Here is a 23,197-nt window from a genome sequence, read left to right as displayed (position 1 = left end):
CTGCCCTCGGTATTTATTGTTATATTCTAAATGGGCATGGTTGCTTTTTCATAACTAACTTAAACCTCTGTTTTTCAGGCCAAGAAGTTCTAGAGAAGAAAAATTTCAGAAAAATTGCCTCTGTTGGAGTAGAATATCAGTGAACCAAGAAAATTTGAAGCACCATCCCTAAAGAAAACCTGGGTTACAGTAACTTCACAGACTTAGCTGAGGGTTTTTTACCCAAATTGGTCACTGGATTCTGCTGCCTCATACTTGAACCTGCTTGGAATTTTTCTCATGTGGATCTAAGGGGAATGCTTTATTATGGCAGCTGTGGTCCAACAGAACGACCTAGTATTTGAATTTGCTAGTAACGTCATGGAGGATGAACAACAGGTATGAAACCCAAAGAAAATTGGATTTTTATATGTTTATTATTATGATTCTTCCATTTGCAACAGAAAATTACTTACTTTAAAAGACAGTAGGAGAAACTTTATTGTAAAAATATAGATATTAAAAATTTGGTGGTAATTGTGATCCTATGTTTTAAGTACTAGTTTGTTAAAAGAATTTAATCCTTAGCTTTGATGTGGAGTAAGGAAGTAATAATTTCAGAGTTAAGCTTGTTTTTCTTTTTGGAAAATGAGACTTAACAGTAAATAAAATACCTTAAGTAATTATTTCAAAGTACTTAAGTACTTTGAAAAGTTCTAGAGGACATACCAACAAGACATGTAAATTTTTTTTTGTGATACAGGACTGGTGTTTCTACAGTTTAAATGCATGTGGTTAACTAGTATTTATAATCCTGGGCCAGTTTTTCAAGTGGATGGAAAGCTGTTAGCAGTCCCATAATCATGCATCGCTTCAGTCCAAAGCACATGATTCTGAGGAAGTCACTTAACTTCTCCAGGTCTAGATTGTATCATCTGTTGAATGGGGGGATTGAACTGAAGAATTTCTAAATTGGCTTTCACAGAGTTTTCGTTCAGTGATGCTCCAGTTGCTGTTTCTAGAATGGGAAGAAGATCCAAGAGACATTGAGAAAAGGATCTAAGTTAATTCTAGTCTCCCTGCCCCTCTGTCCCACCTCACTTCAGGGGGGAGATGCTAGGGGTTCTTGGGACTTTACAGTTTACTTCATTTTAAATAGGTTATGTGGGAATGTGAGACATAATGTGGGAGAAATACTGTGTTAGACTCAGTGTACTGGCAAAATTATTTTGAGGGCCTTTAGGTTTAAAATGTGCCTAATAAGTTGATTTAGATACTGAAATAAGCCTAATCCCAAATATCTTACATCAAAAGGCCAATTAAAATGTATCATACTTTTATTCTAGAAGCATAGTTACGACAGATAATAAGATTGATTCTTACTTTGGGCAGGGCATTATAATTTCTTTGCTGTTTGTATTGTCTGTTGAGGTGACAGGATTAAAAATTTCTAAGAAAACCTACAAAAGATGAGAATTTGCATTGAGGTGCCTTAAAATCAAGATGAGCTTTGGCTGGGAAGGAAAAATGTTTGGGGGAGAGGATTGCTTGGTCCCAATTAAAAATATTAATGGGTACATGGATTTAATCTAGAGACAATAGAAAAGATATTTTAGGAAAGAAAGTATTTTGAATTTGTTTTAAAACAGGGTATTTCTCTGTACGTTAAGGTTTGCAAACCATATGTTTACTGTGCAGCTTGATGAAAGAGTCTTGGCTTGATGTGGTGAAGTCCGTTCTCTGTGTAGCCACGGAGGACAGAGCTCTAGGCCACTCACTGGTATGCCCTAGTGCAGTGGCTTTGACACTCTTCTGACCATGATAAATACATTTTACATTATGGTGCAGTATTCGTACATGTGTCTACATAGCCTTAAAACTAGTTTTGCACTTTCCCTTAATATGTGTGATGTGCTTAATTTATCTTGGAGAGGTTATTAATGTCTTTGGATAGGGAGATGATGCTCTTAGCTTAACATCAGAATGCACATACGTGTTTTTTTTCCTGTTATTTTCATCAAAATGAGTGTATATATTTGTATATATACTAGTTTTGTGCAGGACTTTACAAATACTAAACATGAGGCAAATAATATTATCCCCATTTTACAATGAGGAAAATGAGACAGAGAGAGGTCAAATGATTTGCTTGAAATCCCACAGCTAGTCAGTAGTGGAGTTGCCATTTGAACCCAAGCAGTTTGACTCTCACTAATGATACTCTTGCATTGAAGTATGCCAGTATTACTGTATTATATGTCAATGTCAATTGACAGATTGTCAAAATTTGTCAGGTCAATGTCAAAAATTGGCAGGTTTAGAGTTTTCCAGTCTATCACCATGAGCATAGCAAACTTAACTGATTCATATAGGGGTGGATCCAGTAGTGTCAGTCTTATTATTATTAGCCTCTTAATCTAATCTGTGGTTCTACTTCCTTGTTTGTTTGCTTGTTAGATTTGTGGGTTGTTTTTTTTTTTTTTAAGATTTATTTATTTTTGAGAGAGAGAGAATGAGCAGGGGGAGGGGCAGAGGGAGAAGCAGACTCCCCACTGAGCAGGGAGCCTAATGTGATGTGGGACTCAATCCCAGGACCCTGGGATCATGGCCTGAGCCGAAGGCAGACGCTTAACCAACTGAGCCACCCAGGCGCCCCGTTAGATTTGTTTTTGATTCAAAAGTAATAACATGCCAATTACAAAAGAAGGCACCTAATATAAAAATACATAAAATAGTTCTTTACCCTTCCTTCCTAATTTATTTCTCTCCAAAAGACAGTATTATTAACTATTTGATGTTAATTTTTTAGACAAAGGCCTCAACAAAAGAACAATATATGTATATACAAACCTACCAAAATAGGTTGTTTTTGAGATACAAATGAAAGTATGCTAAACCTTTTTTGTGACTTGTTTATTTTCACTTATTGTATTGTAAATATGTGTGTATGTATGCTGGCTCTACATCATTTAATTTTTCCACATGATGGATGGATCATTATTTTACCAAGCTTTGATCATGGACAAGACAGATATACCAGTATTTTGCTATTATAAACAATACTGCAATGAACATCCTCATTTGTGAGGCAGTAGACCTATAGTAGTTAAGAGCTTAGTTACTGGAGTCAGAACACCTGGGTTGAATTCTCTCTCCACTGCTTATTACCTCTGTTAACTTTGGACAGATTATGTAACCACTCTCTGCCTTGGTTTCCTTATCTGCAAAATGGGAATGATAATACCAGACCCTATATTGTAGGGTTATTGTGAGAATTAAATGAGTTGATGTATATAAAGCTCTTAGAACCATGCCTGAGCACTCTCATTTTGGTGTGTGTGTGTGTGTGTGTGTGTGTGTGTAGCTTTGCACATTTGTATGATTATTTCTATAAGATTTCTAAAAGTAGATTTACTGAGTTTACTAAAAGCATAAATATACTACCAAATCATTCTTCAAAAAGTCTGTATCTGTTTCTACTACCACTAACAGTACATTTCCCAAACTGTCACTAACAGAAAGCCTTTTTTTTTTTTCTTTTGGTCAGTCTTTTGGGTAAAAGTTACATTTTACTATTTTAATTTGCATTTCCTTGATTACTAGTAATGAGATTGTTGGGTTGTTATTTAAGTTTGTTTATTGTTCATTTGAATTTCCTTTGAATTACTTATTAATCTTCTTTTGCCCAGTTCTTTATATATTATGGATAACACATTGTCTTCTAACTCATTCATTGTATAGTTAATGGTTAGCTTTCTTTGTGACACGTGCAGATATGTTGTCCCTATCTGGTATCATCTTTTAACAATATGATATCTTATACCCTATAGCATTTTAATTATATATGTCATAAAATCTACCAGTATTTCCTTTTTTTGGTTTTTTTTTTTTCTGATTTGGAAACCTTTCCTCACCCTAATATTATTAAATATTCTTTTTATATTTTCTTCTAGTTTATATGTTTAACTCCTCAGTACATACGGGATATATTTTTATAAAATGTGAGGTATAGGGATCTGACAACTGCCTTCTCCCACTAATGGGGATGTTGGCTCTTCATGATTTGTTGTGTATTTTATGATTTCCACACTAAGACTGCCATTTCTGTTATGTACTAAATTACCACATGTACTTTAGTTTTGAACTTGCTAGTGTATTTTATTCCATTTAACTGGTTTTTATTATGCCAATAGCACATTCGCTTTCATTAGTATTACTTTATAGATTTGACATCTGATAAGATATCCCCTCTCCTCTGCATAAAAAAAAAAAATTGGTATAGCGTTTTGAATGAATTTTAGAATTAGCGTCTTCTTTTTTTTTTTTTTTTGAAGATTTTATTTATTTATTTGACAGAGACACAGTGAGAGAGGGAACACAAGCAGGGGAAGTGGGAGAGGGAGAAGCAGGCTTCCCACCAAGCAGGGAGCCCGATGCAGGGCTCGATCCCAGGACCCCGGGATCATGACCTGAGCCGAAGGCAGACGCTCAACGACTGAGCCACCCAGGCGCCCCGGGATTTTAACTTTTCAAATTTAAAAAGTATTTGTGTCTTTTAAAATAATTCTGTTGGGGGCATCTGGGTGACTTAGTCGGTTGAGCAACCAGCTCTTAATTTTGACTCAGGTCATGATCTCAGGGTCTTGGGATCTAGCCCCATGTCAGGCTCCACGCTTAGTGGGGAGTCGGCTTGAGGATTCTCTCTCTCCCTCTCCCTCTGCCCCTCTCTTCACTTGTGTTGTGCACTCGTATTCTCTCTCTCTCAATAAATAAAATCTTATAAAAAATAATTCTGTTTTATGATCCTGTATTGGTTTGGTTGGTTCTTTACAAAATCACTGTTTGCAGGCACCAGATTAGAATACATTTCCTGTTTTGAGTTATGGTCTGTGGTTATAAATGTCATCTAAAGACACTGACATCATTAATGTCTGGTTGCCACCACCTTGATCATTTTCCCTTGTATCGATTTGTACTCTTTTCAGAATTGCTAGGAAAAACTCCTTTGGGCAAGGATGGGTGTTGGGGGATGGTAGTGTTGGAAAGGAAACACCAACATTATTGGTGCTGACAAGCCACTTTTAAAAGTCTGCCCTTGATGTCTGTTCAAAACTGGGAATTTTTTTTTTAAAGATTTTTATTTATATGAGAGAGAGAGAGCATGAGAGGGGGGGAGGGTCAGAGGGAGAAGCAGACTCCCCGCTGAGCAGGGAGACTGATGTGGGACTTGATCCCGGGACTCCAGGATCATGACCTGAGCTGAAGGCAGTCGTTTAACCAACTGAGCCACCCAGGCGCCCCTAAAACTGGGAACATTTGTAGCTGAGAACGAAGCTCTTCTGTGGGAGAGCAGCGCCGTCAGTATTGAATCGCAGTGTGTACTTTTATTTGAAGGTGAATGAATGAGACTGGTGAATGAATGAGACTGGTGAATGAATGAGAATAAGAACTCCGAAGGCTGTGGATACAAGTTTCTAAAGAGAAGGAAACTTGACTATGTGCTCATACAGTCCAGAAGTTAATTTAATGAAAAAGAGCTGGTAGTATAATGCATTTTGTAATTTTGACATATCATTACATTATGTGTTTTTTCAGTTGTTGGTTCTAAAAGTAGAAACTAGCAAGTCATAGTTATTTATGCTTAACAGACTTAGCTCACTAGGGAGAAGCTTGGTGACAAGCATGGGAAAGTGGAACAAATATTTTTTTAGAATCCTATCACAGTATAAGACGGTGGTCTTATGACATTCCTTAGGGTATAAACTGGTTTGCTCTTACTGTTGATTCCTAGAAGCTAAAGGATAAACAGTGTCTTGCTGTCTTTTTAACAAGATACCTGGTAATTCTCAGGCAGTGTTTGAGAATCCCTGCATTCTAACTTTGAGAAAGCTTCACTGTGGAAGTTACATTACAACTGCATTTTGCAGGAAGGCTCAGTTTATCTGACAGATGGAAGGAGCAGAAGTGTTCTGGAACAGTAAGTAGAATGTACCAAAACTTTTGATGGATTTCTCTTGACAATATAGTCAATCTAACCACCTTAACTTATGGTTAGAAGCTTTCCATAGTGTGACTGTTTCTTGTACTACATTAATTTTGCCAGCCTACTGTATAATTTCCCCAAGTGCCTTCCTGCTTGGTCTCCCATGTTTATACCCATTGCCTACTTAAGTTCTAATCTCTTTCAAGATCTTAGGACAAGACCTAGTAATTCCAGGAATTTATCCTAAAATCATTGCTTCAGGAATTAAAGTTTATCCTGTTATTACTACATCACTTATTGTCACTGTCACACATTTGCCAGGTTAAATTTTCATATATACGTTGATGATTTTTCCCAGATAAATGCTAACTACTTGAAGAAAGGGATTACTTTTCCCCCCTCCCCTTAATATCTTCCAAAGCATTTAACATCATTCATAGTACCTTTAGTTTGGTTGAGTCTTCTTAAAGATGTTCTTCCTCCTCTTCATCCTGTTGGTAAAATGATGTGGGGTATGTCTGTGCTCGGTTATGGCCCTTATCACATCGGAAGGCTATCGAATGAGAGGTAATGTTCTGCCCCAAACTCTCTCGACTACAGTATATATTTTTCTGGGACCTATTTGTCCACATTCTTACTTAGTTACATGGGCAGTGTGGCCATATCACCACAATTCCAAGACCAGAAAGAAATTTTCATGGAGTCTTTTTTCTGTTATGTATTTAGAACTGTTGTATTGTACCACAGATAACTTTCAAAAATAATCATTGGGGGCACCTGGGTGGCTCAGTCGGTTAAGCGGCTGCCTTTGGCTCAGGTCATGATCCCGGGGTCTTGGGATTGAGGCCCCGCATCGGGCTCTCTGCTCAGCAGGGAGCCTGCTTTTCCCCTCTCCTGCTCCCCCTGCTTATGCTCTCTGTCTGTCCGTCTCTCTGTCAAATAAATAAAATCTTTAAAAAAAAATCATTGAAATTATAAATAAGTAAATATCCATATAGAGTTTTTCTGTTTCTTGGGAGACTCCTTCAGGTTGCAGAGGGAGTTTTGACATGTTTGTATCTTGAGAATGAGGTTGTATTTTGTAGATTGAGAATATGTACATAAGAATATAGATCACACCAACAGGCCATTTTATTTAGCAATTCTGTTAGGTCAGGGATTAAGTGTACCTTAAAATTAGAATAGAAGAAATGAGTTGAAGTGTTTTGTGTGTAACTTGTTCAGCACTAGTATTCTGGAGGACAGGAAGTTGGAATAATGATACTAACCTGTACATGGACATAGGGAATTCTGTTATTTACATATAATTCCTGGTAATACGGACAATCTGCCTGTTCCTGTTGCCTTCTTTTTTAATCTTGGCAGATCAAACTTATCAGATCCATTGGAAGTTTGGCCTTCTGGGAAACTAACATACAGAGGTTGCTTGTTTCTTTTGTATACATTTGGAACCTTCATCAAAGGGGTTATGCCATAGAGCCCATAGTACAAGCCTGCTTATATTTGGGAAAAGTCTGACTGTTTTTTTTGTGGGTTTTTTTTGTTTTTGTTTTTTGAGAGAGAGAATGAGAGACCTGGGGGCTAAGGCAGGGGCAGAGGAAGAGAGAGAGAGAGAGCATCTTAAGCAGGCTGCATGCCCATTGTGGGGCCCGGTACGGGGCTCAGTCTCACAACCCTGAGACCATGACCTGAGCTGAAATCAAGAGTTGGCTGCTTAATTGAGCCATCCAGGTGCCCTGGCAAAAGTCTGACTTTGAATAGGTCTAAGGCCTCTTCAGGTTATATGAAGGGCTACCTTGCCTATGACCTAGTCTGTGGCCTGGCTTATCTCCCTGCCAACTATTGGCAGTGAGGAAGCCGATGGTTATTATGAGGGAGGAGTAGGCATGGGGAGGAGGAACTTACTATTATTCTCTTTTACAGTCTTTCTTTAAGTGTCCCCCACCATCACACCAGGCCCCATGACAGTGTCTTTAAAATGAATATAGATGAGTGGCCTGAGCTGGAGTCCTGGCCTCTTGTCTTTCTCCCCAAGCAGCATGAACTTTACCACCCACTCCACTTTCACCTCCAACTATTGGTCCCTGAGCTCTGTGTAATTGCCCAACCACCGGGTCCCACTGGTCAGCAGTGCAGCCGCCAGCACCTATGAAGACACCTGGAGGCTCAGGCTCCTGGATCTCTGTGTCCCATTCCACCAGCTAATGGGGTAGCTGGGGGTCCAGAGGCCTGGCCACTAGGATGGCTGGGGGTCTGGCAGGCATAGGGGGATCCAGGGTGAGAAGGAGACCATGCAAGACCTGAATGACCACCTGGCCTCCTACCTGGAGAGGATGAGGAACCTAAAGGCTGATAATCAGAGACTGGAGATCAAAAGCCGGGAATACGTGGAGAAGAAGGAATCCCAGATCAGAGACTGGGGGTATTACTTCAAGACCATGGAGTTGCTGAGGGCTCAGGTCTTTGCGAAGTCTGTGGACAATGCCCACATTGTTCTGCAGATTGACAATGCCCATCTTGCTGCTGATAACCTCAGAGTCAAGTATAAGATGAAGCTGGCTATGTGCCCATCTGTGGAGAGCACTCTCCATGGGCTCCACAAGGTCATTGATGACACCATTGTCACTCGGCTGGAGCTGGAGACAGAGATCGAGGTTCTCAGGAGCCTCTCTTCATGAAGAAGAACCATGAGGAGGAAGTAAAGGGTCTACAAAACCAAATTGCCAGCTCTGGGTTGACTGTGGAGTTGGATGCCCCCAAATCTCAGGACCTCGGCAAGATCGTGGCAGACATCCCGGCCCCGTATGGTAAGCTGGCTCAGAAGAACTGAGAGGAGCTGAACAAGTATTGGTCCAAGCAGATTGAGAAAAGCACCACAATGGTCACCTTACAGACCGCTGAGATAGGAGCAGCTGAGATGATCCTTACGGAGCTGAGATGTATGGCCCAGTCCATGGAGATGAACCTGGGCTCGGTGAGAAACCTGAAGGCCAGCTTGGAGAACAGCTTGGGGAAGGTGGAGGCCCATTACATGATGCAGATGGAGTCAGAGCTGTCCCAGACCTGGGCAAAGAGGCAGCACCAGACCCAGGAGCACAAAGCCTTGCTTAATATCCACCCAAGTTGGAGGCTGAGATCTCCACCTGTCACCTGCTGGAAGATAGGGAGGACTTCAGTCTTGGTGATACCTTGGACAGCAGCAACTCTTTGCTGACTGTTCAGAAGACCACAACCCACAGGATTATGGACAACAAAGTAGTATCTGAGACTAATGACAGCAAAGTTCTGAGGTGTTAAGGCAGAAAAGCAGGGTGCCCTTTGAGGAGCAGAAGGCCAATTAAAAGTTAAGAGGTAAAAAAAGAAAAAATGAATATGGATGAGATCGTTGCAGAGGATAGGACATAGACTAGAGGACTTCCAGAAACGTTCAGTGATAAATTTTAGTAACTAGTGTTTATTGAGCATTTTGTTCTGTGCACTGTGCTCTGCACTTTACAAGGATTACCCTATTAATTCTTAAAACAACCTTACGAGGTAGGTAGTTTAATTCCTACTTTACAGAAGAGTCAGGTGAGGCTTAGAGAAGGAATGCAACTGGCTTGTAAGTGATAAGACTGGGAACTGTCACCCAGCTTGTGCCTACAATGACTATTTGAATAATGCCAGCTATCAATGCATGCAAGTGGTTAAGAGTGGTTTTAAACGTGGAAGAATTATTCTTTGCATTTATGATTTTAGCAAAAAGAAAATGTTATACATTCTAGTTAATTTGTTAATGTAATTACATATTATCAGTCTTTGTGCCCTGATATACCTGTGTATACCTTTAAAAAAAAACCAGCTTTGTTGAGATATAATTTACATACCATATAATTCAACTATTTAGACTGCCATTCGGTGATTTTTAGTATGTAAACAGAGTTGTGCATCTATCACCATAATCAGTATTGTAACATTTTTGTTATCCCAAAAAGAAACCTCTTTTTTTTTTTTTTTAAAGATTTTATTTATTTATTTGAGAGAGAGAGAATGAGAGAGAGAGAGCACAAGAGGGAAGAGGGTCAGAGGGAGAAGCAGACTCCCTGCTGAGCAGGGAGCCCGATGCGGGACTCGATCCCGGGACTCCAGGATCATGACCTGAGCCAAGGGCAGTTGCTTAACCGACTGAGCCATCCAGGCGCCCCCAAAAAGAAACTTATCCATTAGCAGTCATGACATATTCTTCCCAATTCCCGCACCTTGGCCACCACTAATCTACTTTTTGTCTCTGTGGATTTGCCTGTTCTGGGACATTTTGTATACATTGAGTCATGCAGTATGTGTTCTCTTCTGAGAGGCTGACTTACTTAAATGTAATGTTTTCTAGGTTCATCCATGCTGTAGCATGTATTGGTACTTCATTCTTCTTGTCATTGAATAATAGTCCACTGTCTGGGTATACTACATTATATTCATGCATTCTGTATATTTTTCAAAAGAATACTATTTTTTTAGTGAAGTTTGTGTTGGTCAGTTTTTTGTCAGGGATGGAATCGGCCATCTGTATTCTCCCAGAAAGTACTCAGTCACCTCGAGCAACCTTGCTGGGTGAATAAGAAAATTAGTATATCTTTGATGTAGCTCAGTTTAGCGACATGATCTTGAAAAATTTTGCCTCCTTTCTGTTTTACTTAATACATAACACATAAAGGAAGATTAAGTCATTATATGAACAGATAGTGTTACTGGGTTACTGGCCTTTTTTTTTCTCCCAAGCCAGAGTCACCTTCAACACTCTTTCAAGAATATTGGTGAAAAGCTAATGTCCTTTGGTTTACTAAAGTAAAAAGAAAACTGATGATTACTGGTTTGTTAGAGTGTGAATTTAACAAAGTGATGTCCTCAAATAATGTTCATAAATCTGATATGCCTAACATTAAATAAGTTAGAATATAGGTAGAGTTTTTTCCTTTTTTTTGACACAGTAACCAAAATTCTCAATATTAGGGCAGTTCTTTTTTTTTTTTTTTTTTTGGAAAGAATTACAATGTAATGACTGGTAATACATTTGTGAGCTTATCTGTTTCATCTGTTCCCACCTATTGAGACATTGAGAGAAAGAGCACTGAGCTTGTGAGGTGGGATCAGGGAAGTGGGCCTCGAATTGTAGGGTAGGGACTGGAGTGAGGGAAGGAGCATTTTCCTCTCCTAAAAAGTGATATTTTAGGTGACAATTTAAAGATTTGTTATAATTTATGTTTTGTATGACTGGGCACTTCTGTCACCCCACTTTATTTCCTGGTATGGGGAAAACAAAAGCAAGAGGACTTAGGAAAAACTTCCATTTACCTTCAGGAAAGTAACCACATGGAAGCTCAAGGACCTGGTAGCTCTGACCTCCTTCCCTGCCCCAGCATGGAAGCATGTTCAGAAATAATTGGGTATTGAAGATTTACCTGGGAAATGCTTGTTAAAAAGTGATTGATTTGTGCGCATTCAGATCAACTGCCTACAACCTCAGCATAATATTGAATCCTGGAAATTGATATTTCTAATCAATTAAGAGTCTAGGACATGTGGCATTAAAGAGATCAGCTCGGGAATCAGGAGCCACCACTTATTAGATATGTGACTTCAGACAAGTTCTAAAATTTCACTGAGCTTTGATTTCCTTCACCAAAAGTGAAAGAATTACTTTCCAAAGTTACGAGCATTCAGTGTTTATGTATTTGACAAGAGCTTAGTACAAAGGAAGTGGTCAGTAAATGTGGCAGTTGCTGCTATTAATGATCTGAATTAAACAAAGAAAAGGTGTTAAATTTGTTGTGTACCACTGCATACTCTATATTAATTGTTTGGGATAAATTAGGTAATGAAGTCAGTTTTTATAATTTGAATACCAGTTAGACAAATTCATTCAGCTTTTTTTTTTTTTAAATGTTTTCATATTTTTTCTTTGCTGGCTTGGTTCTAGAATAAGCCAGTAAACTTGTCATTCAGGATTTTGAAAATCCAGCAGATTAATTCTGTGGGGAAGCACTCTCCTTTAACATTACTACATGTTAAGTGTGTTTGGACATAGTTTGACCTGGAGTAGTTCAGTTTTTTTGGAGTGACTCTAATTTCTGTCATTGCCCGTGATTGGCTAGTGTAACTTTTCCATTCTGGAAAAGGCTTTGTTGCAGATATACTGTCTATATTCAGGAATATCTGCCTCATTTTATTATATGATTCTTACATATTTATATAAGATTCTTGTCAAAGTCCATCTTTTAGAAGTAGGAATTGCCTCTTTAATTATGATTTCACTTAAATTTTTTGAGTTATATAGAATCTGCATGTTTAAAACATCAATCTGGTAGTGACTGCTGTGATGTTATCTAGTTGATTTGTAACTGAACATTTAAACCTGGTTAAAATTTACTGTACCTCCCCATCTCTACCTTTTTTTTTTTTTTGAACCTCATAACTGATTCTGTTCACACTTGGCCACACACACACACACACACACACACACACACACACACACACACCCTCTTAACCCACCAATGTATTAAACTTTTAAAGTGAGCACTCTAGTAAGAAAACCAAGGTTGTTTTTAGTGACTGTTGTACTTTTTGAGATGCATGGCCGAGTTGTAATTTATCCTGACTAAAAAAAGAAAAATCTGGGCAAAGACTAAAGGCGGCCAACAGTCATGAAAGACCTAAACTGGGATTAGATTTAGCCAAATCAACTCCATAGGGATTTACAGTGGAATTTTAAACATTATCTGGGGGGGAATTCTGGAGAACAGACCATTTTACTTAGACCTTTCTATGTTTCATGGTGCTGTGCAAGAGAAAAGCTAGGCTTCTCTCTCTGCTGTGGCCAACAGAAATAAACTTCATATATATTCATATATGTATATATTCATTCATATATATATATACATATACGTATATATATATAAATCTCCAAGCTGTATAACTGAGATGAAACTTTTATTACCATAATTTATCTATAGGATCCTATACTCTTGTAGCCTATCCTAGTGATCAATCTTGTGGAGTTGGGAGTCAGATTGCCTGGGTTCACGTTTCAGCTCTGCCTCTTCCTAGCTGGTTGACCAATGTCAATAAAAGAGCACAGTGCTGTGGGGATTGACTGGGATAAGCCATATGAAGTACTCAACCTAGTAGCTGCTTCACTCCCACCACCACGTTAGGAATACCACGTTATTTTAATTTTATTGATCATTTTGTTGAACTCTCAGAGACTGGAGGACAACATTTTACACAGCACTGTGGTGAGTTTCTTAATCTGATTAAGACAGTACTTTGCAAACTGTGCTAATTTCCAGAGATTTGAATCCTTTTTCTCTTACACTAAAGCCATTGGCTATAACATAATATTTATCTACATCATGATTATAAAAAATACACAATCCATAAAAAACCTAGGATATTGAAGAAGGAGAGCCATTAGGAAGTGAGGGGACTGATAGAAGCATATATTTTCAGTTTTGTGCCCAGATGCTTCTTTGCAAGTTAACCTCCATGCCAAGAATACATTGCCTGCTCTAGTCATGAGTGAAGTGTAAAAATATTTCCTAACATTTCGTAGAGCCATTTATAGTTGACAGTGTCTTTTCCACATATACTTTGATTCCCACAAATCATTCTGTGATGGAAATACTCTTCTGTCCACTTCCTGTTGTAGAATATTATCTCATTTATTCCTAGATAGCTAGAATAACTATTTTAGAATCTCGTAATAGATTCCTAAGGCAGAGTTGCAAAGGCACCCAGGGTACTGTTCAAAATAACCTACCCTATTCACTAAAGATGTTTGGATCCCAATTCTGATGTAATAACATTGTTTTAGAGGATCAGCGGATAATTTGTCTTATTAGCTGTTCATTTCTATACTCATTAATTTTGACAGTACTTGGTTGATTTGTTTATATTTCTGTTAAGAGGTAATTGCAGAACTCTATGGAGATTTGATACATCACTTGAGCTAGCGCATTGTAGTAGTTTTAACTTTTTAGAATGGTAGTAATGAATATTTGGTGTTGTTTAAAATGAAAATGCATGAGTAACAAAACTGAGGAGATTGCCAGGAATAATCCCCACATGCATAAAACTGGTAGGCCCAAAGAGTTTCATGGGTGTTATTTTAAACTTGAATGAATCATTGAAACAGTTTCAGTTCAGAGAGAAGTTTCCTAATTCATCCTTACAAAGTCAGCATATCACTGATACCAAAACCTGGCAGAATGTGTGCACACACATGAACAGTAGGTTAATCCCAAAACGGATATTTTGTTTAAATATAAGAGCTAATATTTATTGTCTCTTATCTCTGACAGGTCCTATGAGCAATATACATTTTTTCTTAAAAGATTTTATTTATTTATTTGAGAGAGCGAGAATGAGAGAGAGAGAGCACATGAGGGGGGGAGGGTCAGAGGGAGAAGCAGACTCCCCGCTGAGCAGGGAGCCTGATGCGGGACTCGATCCCGGTTCTCCAGGATCATGACCTGAGCCGTTGGTTTTAAAAAAAATAATTCATAGGGGCGCCTGGGTGGCTCAGTAATTAAGCATCTGCCTTTGGCTCAGGTCATGATCCCGGGGTCCTGGAATCAAGCCCTGCATCGGGCTCCTTGCTTGGCGGGAAGCCTGCTTCTCGAAACTCTCCCACTTCCCCTGCTTGTGTTCCCTCTCTCACTGTGTCTCTCTCTATCAAATAAATGAATGATCTTTAGAAAAAAAAGAAAAAAATAATTCATAGAAGTTTATCCAAAGGCTACTCCTCAAAGATGAAAATTACCTCTAGTTGTGAGCTTCCTTCTTTTTCTCTGGCTTGATAATTACACTTTCCTTTATATACAGTGGTGTCTATAGAAAGCCATCTGAGATTTTTGCCATGAGACTCTGAGCCTCCGCTAAAACATTTTACCTATAGTTTATAAAAGAAAGACAAGTGATTCTCCAGACTAGAAAGTCAAGATCAATAAACCTCTGATTCTCTAGATTTTCTTTCAAAAATACACATATTTTTCCTTCCAACTTTTAAAGAGTCTGTTTTAAATGATCTACTTTTCAGCTGGTTTTAGTTTCACACCTGGATGCAGTTGACTTAAAAATGTTTTACTCCTTGCTGTTTCTTTCTAATTATTTTATTTTTAGTCATTCTGACTAGGACAGAATATTTTTCTCTAGAGGATGTGTCAACACAAAATGAACAGACCTTGTAGATTGCTAGAGGAAAGGAGGAGAGTATTATTCGAGCCCAAGTTAAGATAGCTGCCCAGGATACACAGTCTTCACAAAGAGTGTTCTCGCATATTTTCTTTCGATCCTCTCCATAACCCTGCACTGTGTGGCAACTATTGTTATCCTCATTTTATGAATAAGGAGAGCCTTGGTAAGGAGACATCTCGGGGAGGCTAAATGAGGAAATGAATGTTGCCCAGAAACACTACTGTAGAATGTAACAGCACCTGCACTGAAGTTGAGTCTTTGACTTGAAAAAGCCCAAGCTCTTACTATGCTGGGAGAGACACAAGAGAGGAAAAGAACCTCGGAGGAAAAGAGAATCTGGAAGAATATTAAGTCCATCATCGTTTATAGCAATTACACCTAAGTAGGATTCTCACTTTCTCCCAGATACATTTACATTTTTAAAAAATCTTTAAAAACTAGATTCGGGTACTACACTTTTGGCCAGGAAACCTGTGTTTCAGAAGTTAGACATGTTGAGCAGTATGTACTACAGCTACATAGACTTTTCTGCTTGTTTGCTAAAACTCTTTTCATTTTCTTTTAAAATAAAGACCGATAAGCTCGTGTAAAGAGAGCTTGTGTTAGTCAACAGAAGTAGCCTCATTTGCAGGTAATGAAGCTTTTAATGACAGATTTTTTAAAGTATGCAGAGAATTTGGTTGTGAGGAAGCCTTCACAAAATCTTTGTCCTGAGCCTCAGAGATCTATTGCACAGTCCTCTTTTTTTATGTAATCAATTCCAGAAATCATTCATAATGTATTTTGAAAATTGGTAACAGTAGTAGTTATGAGGTAGGGGAACTCTATGGAAAGGGGACAATAATGTTTTACACTCTTGGAATACAAATGTGTTCAGGTATCAATCTATTCCTCCAAACAATTTTTTTAAATGGACCATGGGAGCTTGTTAAAGGATTTTTAATTTTAATTCATTTTGTTCACCAGTCACCCTAATTTCATGTGTGTACATCCACCTAGATGTGCCATGTCTAAAGGTTTCCTTTAATTTTATTATGGTTTATATGAGGGAATAAAATGCCATCATAATACTTGACCTGGTTCCAATACCTGTGCCTCAGAACAGTGCTCTGAGCTGAGAGAACTAGAGACCTTTTAAAGTTCCGTTTCCCCCGTCAGATGGACCTCTGCTTTTTAGACTTTATTGAAGCGTTGCATACATACAAAAATATTTATCACAAATCATAAGTGTACAGTTTGATAAGTTGTCACAAAGTTGAACACGTATGTTTCAGCTTCTTTTTGTTCAAGTGCAAATGGTTGTTGCTGAGACTAAATGGTTGAACTGCGTTCACCACTTTTGTGGAAGGACTTCCTAATTAAAAACAAAACAAAAACCAAAAAAAATCATGCCTGTCAATGTAAGATTATGTTTTCCCCCCAGCTTTATTGAGATGTAATTTATATATAACATTAAGTGTACAAGGTGATGATTTGATACATGTGTGTAAGTAGTAAGCCAAATTTTAAGAGTGTTTATTTCTATTTAAGTCAACTGTTGAGGCACTTTATCATCAAATTGTTTTATTGAAGGATTACTCTATGCCATGCAGTAGAACAAGTGATGGCACTTTATCATCAAATTGTTTTATTGAAGGATTACTCTATGCCATGCAGTAGAACAAGTGATGTATTTACATGTCGTGTCATTGAATTCTTACAAAAACTCATTTAGATAGACATGAACACAAAAGCCTCGAGAGGCTGAAAACTTTGCTGGAGTTCAAATACCCAGGGCATGGTGCGGTCTAGCTGTAAACAAGGGTCATTCTAACTCTAGAGCTTGAGCACTTACTATTACGTCCTTTTTTTACCAGGTGTATTTTTAGTGCATTTGCTGCATGGCAAATATTGTCTCTGATGGTATCCTGATAGACTGAGGTGTTGGGTTTTTGGTTTTCTGTTTTTGTTTTTTAAAGGTGAAGGAAATACTTTCAAAGCAGTGCCTTTGTAGGATGAGGCTTTGGGGCAGCATTCTGATCAGAAGAGAAGGCACAGGAATTGTTCTCAAAAATGCGTCAAGACATAGCAAGTGAAAATGTTTAGTGTGTATGTTTCTTGGAGTCGCCTTCGGGTGGGGAAGCTCCTGAAGATTATGGGAAGAGGGACGCCCCACCCCACTCTTGGTGTTGCCTTGTCTTGTGGCAAAGTGATAGTGTAAATACTTGAAAATGTGCTCATTTTGCACCTATCTTAAGAAAACGAGTATCTGCATGGGGAAGTTTTTAAAGACTGTTTTTAACTTGTCTTTCTCTTAAGAAAACATTTGATAGATCTTTCATTTTCAGCTATTTCATAGAGGATCTTGGCAGGATGTTTCACAGCAACCATGTTAACAGATTGAGCTCTGCTGTCAGGGAACCTTGGCAAACAAGTTATTTGCAAGTTCTTTTGTGTTGTTTTTTTGTTTTTTTGTTTTTGTTTTATAACCAAAGACTTGTTAAATAAACTTACTTACTTCATATAGTTGGAATAATGTTCCATACTTTCTTAAATATCCTCTTAGGGCCTTGGATTGTGATATACTGAGGAAAAAAGCAAGCCTAGTGAGGGTAGCAACATACATTGCTGTTTACAGATTGGTCACTTTTCCTTCTCTTTTTAACTTGATGGTATTGCCACATATATCATCAACCACAACAAAGGGCAACAGTATAGTGGACGGTGTTGAAATTTGGGGAACTCTTTCGTGCCAGAACTTGGTTTGATTTTTATTATAGCTGCTAAAAAAAAAATTGTTAGTTTTGCTTTCAACACATGTGTTAAATTTACCTGAAATTAATAGAAAGGAAAACTGGTATGTATTTTTCTCTCTGGAGTTAAGACCCTCTGTAAAGTTACACAGTAGTTGAAAGCTTATCACTACGGTTTAATTTGCTTATAGAAACTGAGGCTTTGAAAACTGTTCTTTGACAGATTATAATCCCAAGAAGTCTTCCATCTCTCTTCCCGCCCATCATTTTATGATTTATTTTGGTTCTGTTACAAAAACAAATGGGAAAATAGTCTGCAAGTGCCAAAAGATGTCATAATAAAGTAACTTGTTTTTTGGATTACTAGTATTTCAGACATTCGTGTAAATCAAGTTAACTCTGTTTAGGGAATGTAGTTTTGAATTTCGTAATTATTTAGAGTAGTGGTTCTAAACCCTGCATGCACGTCAGAACCATCCAAGGAACTTTAATAACATGGTCATGGTCACATCCCCAGATGTTCTGACTTGTTTTCTCCCATGTAGGGTCAAGTATTGATATTTTTAGGTGTTTCCCAGTGTGTAGTCAGCATTGATAACCATTGGTAGAGTTAACTGGGGTTCCCTGATTCAGCTAAAAGATACTGAAGAGAAGATGATTATTTAAACAAAGAGAGGTTTTAGAGATATTTGGAGATTTTTTTTTTTTAAGTAGCCAACCAAGTGAAACATAGTATTTTTGTTAGGACATCAACAAAGTGTTGACACCTTCATTTCTTAAAAGAAGGTAACAGATCTTATTGCTAACTATGAGGATATGGCCATTTTATGAGTAGCTGTGGCCTTCCTGAAGTTCATCTTTTAAATAAATCTTGGGAAGGTTCTGGTTGAAATGATGTGGGAAAAAATGAAGTGGGCAAGATTTGGTGGTCTTCAGCAAAGAAACTTAAAGAATAATGTCTAGCTTCAATTTAGAAATAGTAACAAGAATATATAATCTTAATTGCTACAAGCTAGCAAAGTTGTTTTGGGTAGAGGGAGCCAACCGTCAAATGATAGACTTAAAGCTAAATTAAATTGGATCCTGCTATGGGTTGAATTGCTCTTTGTACCCCACCTCCCCAAATTCATATGTTGAAATGCTAAGGCCTAATATCTCAGAATGTGACCTTATTTGGAAACAGGGTTGCTACAGATGTAGTAAGTTAAGATGAGGTTATACTAGAGTAGAGTAGGCCCCTAATCCAGTATGATCAGAGTCCTTATGAGAAGAGAAAATTTGGACACAGACACATACAGGGGAGAACACCATGTGAACATGACAACAGTCATCTATAAGCCAAGGAGAGGCCTGGAACAGATCCCTCTCTTAAAGCCCTCAGAAGGAACTACCCTGCCAACAACTCGATTTCAGATTTCCAGCCTCCAGAACTGTGAGACAACAAATTTCTGTTGTTTTTAGCCGCCCAGTCTTGTGGTACGTGGTTACAGCAGCCCTAGCGAACTAGTAAGTCCCAGTATTTTATTCATTTTTAAAATGTAAATCTAGGAAAATTTAACATTTGAAATTTTGCCATGCCTTCATTTAAGAGGTTGGGAACCATTTCTCAATCAGGAATTTTAGAATGTGTGATTATAAAAGTTTTAGGTTACTGGTAACTCAGACTTGAGCCAGTTAGTTGCTAGTCAATCAGTATAAAAGGCAGGAATTTATCACGAGCCTAGACCAGGAGCTTGGGTTTCTGGAGTGTGTATTTTCCTTCCATTTATGTTAATAGAGGGGGGAGATTCTTTCCATACCTGAGAGGGGTTTCCTAGATGTATTTTGTATATACAGATTCAGGCCTGTTACCTGACATGTAGAGTTGGTCTGTTTGTTGTATATGATTTAAAAGCACCCTGGAGAAATTAGAGATGAACAACTTTGAATGTACATCGCCATTTCAGTGGAATAGAAAAGAATAGCCCATGCTTTTCATGAGAGGAGCGAGTACCTTAGAGAAAGACAGCATGGCTAAGTCGGGAGTGATCCGGGGAAGTCCCTGTCTATGGCCCGCAACAAAGTTCATAATAAACTCAGATTGGAGAAGCCCTGCGAGTGATGATATAGAAAGTCATACCTTAAACACAGCACAGCCCCTTGCCTTTTTTGTTTTTTTAAACAGAGCCAAGTAAATATGCCAGTAAAACAAAACGGCACCATGTTTAAGGCTGACCATAATGGTGTACAGGCAAAGAACCATAGACCTTAGAGTCCGTTTCAGCTAAGGTTCTACCACTTACTAGCCATATGACTTGTGGTAAATTATTTCCCTTCCCCTTGAGCTTGTGTTTTCACATGTAGAAAACAGATAATCCAGTGTATCTCCCTCATAGGATTTTGAGATGATTAAATAAGGTAGTAATTCATATAAATAAAGCAATGAGCAGAATACCTGGTGCATGTTAGGTGCTAATAAATGTTAGTTAATAGCACTAGCAGAGGCAACAGGTAGGTGGCCCCTGTGCATGCTAGCCCCCCCCCCCCATTTAGTCTGTAAGCATGAATCTCTTCTATTGTAACGTTATATACTTATTTTTAGCATCCATGCCTTAATACATCTTAACAAAACAAAACCTGGAAGTGCCCTTAGGATCAGCTAGTTCTCTTCTTTCATTTAAAGTGAGGAAAATGGCACCTGGGTGGCTCAGTCAGTTAAGCATCCGCCTTCAGCTCAGGTCATGATCCCAGGGTCCTTTGATTGAACCCCGCATCGGGCTCCCTCCTCAGCGGAGAGTCTGCTTCTCCTCCCTCTGCCACTCCCTCCTGCTTGTGCTTGCTCTCTCTCTCTCAAATAAATAAATAAAAATCTAAATAGATAAAGTGAGGAAAATGATAGTAGGATTGGAGAATGCCTGAGGTCTTATGGTTCACAGTCTTTCTTTTTTACATGTTGCTACTTTCAAAATCTCAGAACCATGTGTCTCTTTTCATTCCATTTTTTTTTTACCATTTTTTTCTCCTTTTCATTCTTAATTTAAGTTTTTTTACTTCAAAGGAAATTAATTTTCCTGCTCTGTTACAGTTAACATTTTTCTTAATAAACGGTTTAAAAGTTATTAAAATCTTTGAAGTGAAATTAAAAGTTATTATTTAAAGTAAATTGAGGGGTGCCTGGGTGGCTCAGTCTTTAAGCGTCTGCCTTCGGCTCAGGTCATGATCCAGGGTCCTGGGATCGGGCCCCGCATCGGGCTCCTTGCTTGGCGGGAAGCCTGCTTCTCCCTCTCCCACTCCCCCTGCTTGTGTTTCCTCTCTCGCTGTGTCTCTCTCTGTCAAATACATAAAATCTTTAAAAAATAAAGTAAATTGAAATAAGCTTTATTATACATAGACTGTCTCTATTAGGGAACAAAGAAACTGGTAGCAGGGTTTGTCTCTAGGGAGGGGCACTGATGGAGAAGTAGCATTGATTAGTGTTATAACAGTGTGTTCCTGAGACCTAGAAATTCTGGAGAATAGAGTAATCATTTCTTCCATTTCACTTACTGGTGAGTAGAATAGAACAAGGAAGAAAATGGTAACAAATATCTGTAGTTATTTGAAACTTGAGAACTATGTTGATTTAGATAAAATTTTGGAGATATCCCTTGTAATACCCATACCTTTAACACTCACTACCCCACATTTCAGGAGCCAAGTAGGTTTGGTTTCATTTGGGTGAGGACTGCTCCTGGGAGTTGCTTTGACATGCCTCTGTCTCTGACTTCATGGGTGACCTTGGGTAAATTTCTTATCTAATTCTCCCTCTGCCAAGGGATAGAGGTGATAAGCTCTATTCTTACCTGGTACATAGAGTTGTTGCAGCATAAAATGAAATCATGTGAAAATTAACTCAGTTCTGGGTCCGGCCTCATTAGAAGACTAGGGGGGCTTAACCTTGAGCTCTTACGAGAGAAGTATGTTTCAGTAAGCACATGTTCATGCTAGGTTGGATTGCATGTGCAGCATTCGCCTCTTAAAAAAGAGAAAAGGGGGGCTGCTTGGGTGGCTCAGATGGTTAAGTGTCTGCCTTCCGTTCAGGTCATGATCCCAGAGTCCTGGGATCCAGCCCCGCATCGGGCTCCCTGCTCAGTGTGGAGCCTGCTTCTCCCTCTCCCTGCTGCTCCCTCTGCTTGTGTGCTCTCTCTCTGACAAATAAATAAATTAAATCTTAAAAAAATAAAGTGAGAGAAAAGGAAAGCCCAATGACTATGCTTTGCCTTGGCCATTGTATAGACTTCCTCTCGTGTGTGTGTGTGTGTGTGTGTGTGTGTGTGTGTGTGTGTGTGAGTTTTACAGTGCAATGTGTGAGCCTCCTACTTTCTGTTTTAAAACTTACGATTTGGGGAGTCAGTTACTTCTGACTTCCTCTTTTTTTTTTTTTTTTTTTTTTAAAGATTTTATTTATTTATTTGAGAGAGAATGAGAGATAGAGAGCACGAGAGGGAAGAGGGTCAGAGGGAGAAGCAGACTCCCTGCCGAGCAGGGAGCCCGATGTGGGACTCGATCCCGGGACTCCAGGATCATGGCCTGAGCCGAAGGCAGTCTCTTTAACCAACTGAGCCACCCAGGCGCCCCTTCCTCTTTTCTGAAATAGGAAGAAACGTTTTGGATTAAAATGATCCAAATATATTCTAGGGTTATTAACCATAAATTTCAGAGCATAGTATTCTTGAAGGCACAGACAGTATGTTTAACCCAGAGAGTGATATCTTAATGTTGAATTGAAGTAGTTAAATTCTTAGGATAGAAGTTGCATTTAACCTCAGTGTGCAGTGCTACAGATATGTTAATTGTACTCTGTATATAAGGTAATATTCATGTATTTAGGAAATACACACTGAATTATTTAGGGTTAAAGGAAGAATGTCTACCACTATCAAACAAATCAGAAAAAATAGAAATAATAAGATAGAAAGATAGCGATAGACATGATCAAAAATTTTGCGATCTTATGACTAGATAGAAAATGAAAGTTAATTTTCCCATTTGAGCCAAAAGCTACTGTTAAACACAGGCTATGTGACAGTGATGGTGTAATATTTATTAAGCTTCTGTGTTTTTTTCCTGTCAAACTTTTGTTGAGATTTTATGTAATTGTACATTTCATTTGTTGTATGCTGCTTTTTATGAATTAATGATACTAGCATTTTTTTAATTTAATGTGGTTTATAAGTATGCTTTTATGGGGTTTTCCAATGAAAACTTGGTTGTTAAGACCCAAGGTTGATAATAAAAGTTTTATTTGGTCTTAATA

At 38.4% G+C, this 23,197-nt stretch overlaps 1 protein-coding gene and 1 pseudogene across 8 annotated transcripts in view; both read left to right on the top strand.

The window, feature by feature from the left end:
* ELF1 (E74 like ETS transcription factor 1) overlaps positions 1–23,197 on the top strand; it is a 106,448-nt gene that overhangs the window by 58,250 nt on the left and 25,001 nt on the right. For 6 of the 8 annotated variants that reach the window (XM_025874806.2, XM_073894483.1, XM_025874807.2 and 3 more), the window contains one exon: positions 79–378. In XM_025874806.2, coding sequence (XP_025730591.1) covers positions 307–378 — 72 coding nt within the window. In that variant the 5' untranslated portion in view covers positions 79–306. Of the gene's footprint in view, positions 1–78; positions 379–5,829; positions 5,957–23,197 lie in introns of all 8 variants that reach the window. The other 2 variants (XM_073894482.1, XM_073894481.1) reach the window with 2 other exon arrangements.
* LOC112826625 (keratin, type I cytoskeletal 18 pseudogene) lies at positions 6,939–9,924 on the top strand (annotated as a pseudogene).

Source organism: Callorhinus ursinus, unplaced genomic scaffold (genome assembly GCF_003265705.2).
Source record: "Callorhinus ursinus isolate GAN/ISIS: 27379988/994484 unplaced genomic scaffold, GSC_fseal_2.0 scaffold7, whole genome shotgun sequence".
NCBI lineage: Eukaryota > Metazoa > Chordata > Mammalia > Carnivora > Otariidae > Callorhinus > Callorhinus ursinus.
The sequence above is the reverse complement of the archived record's forward strand: the minus strand, read 5'-3'. Positions and strand labels throughout refer to the sequence as shown.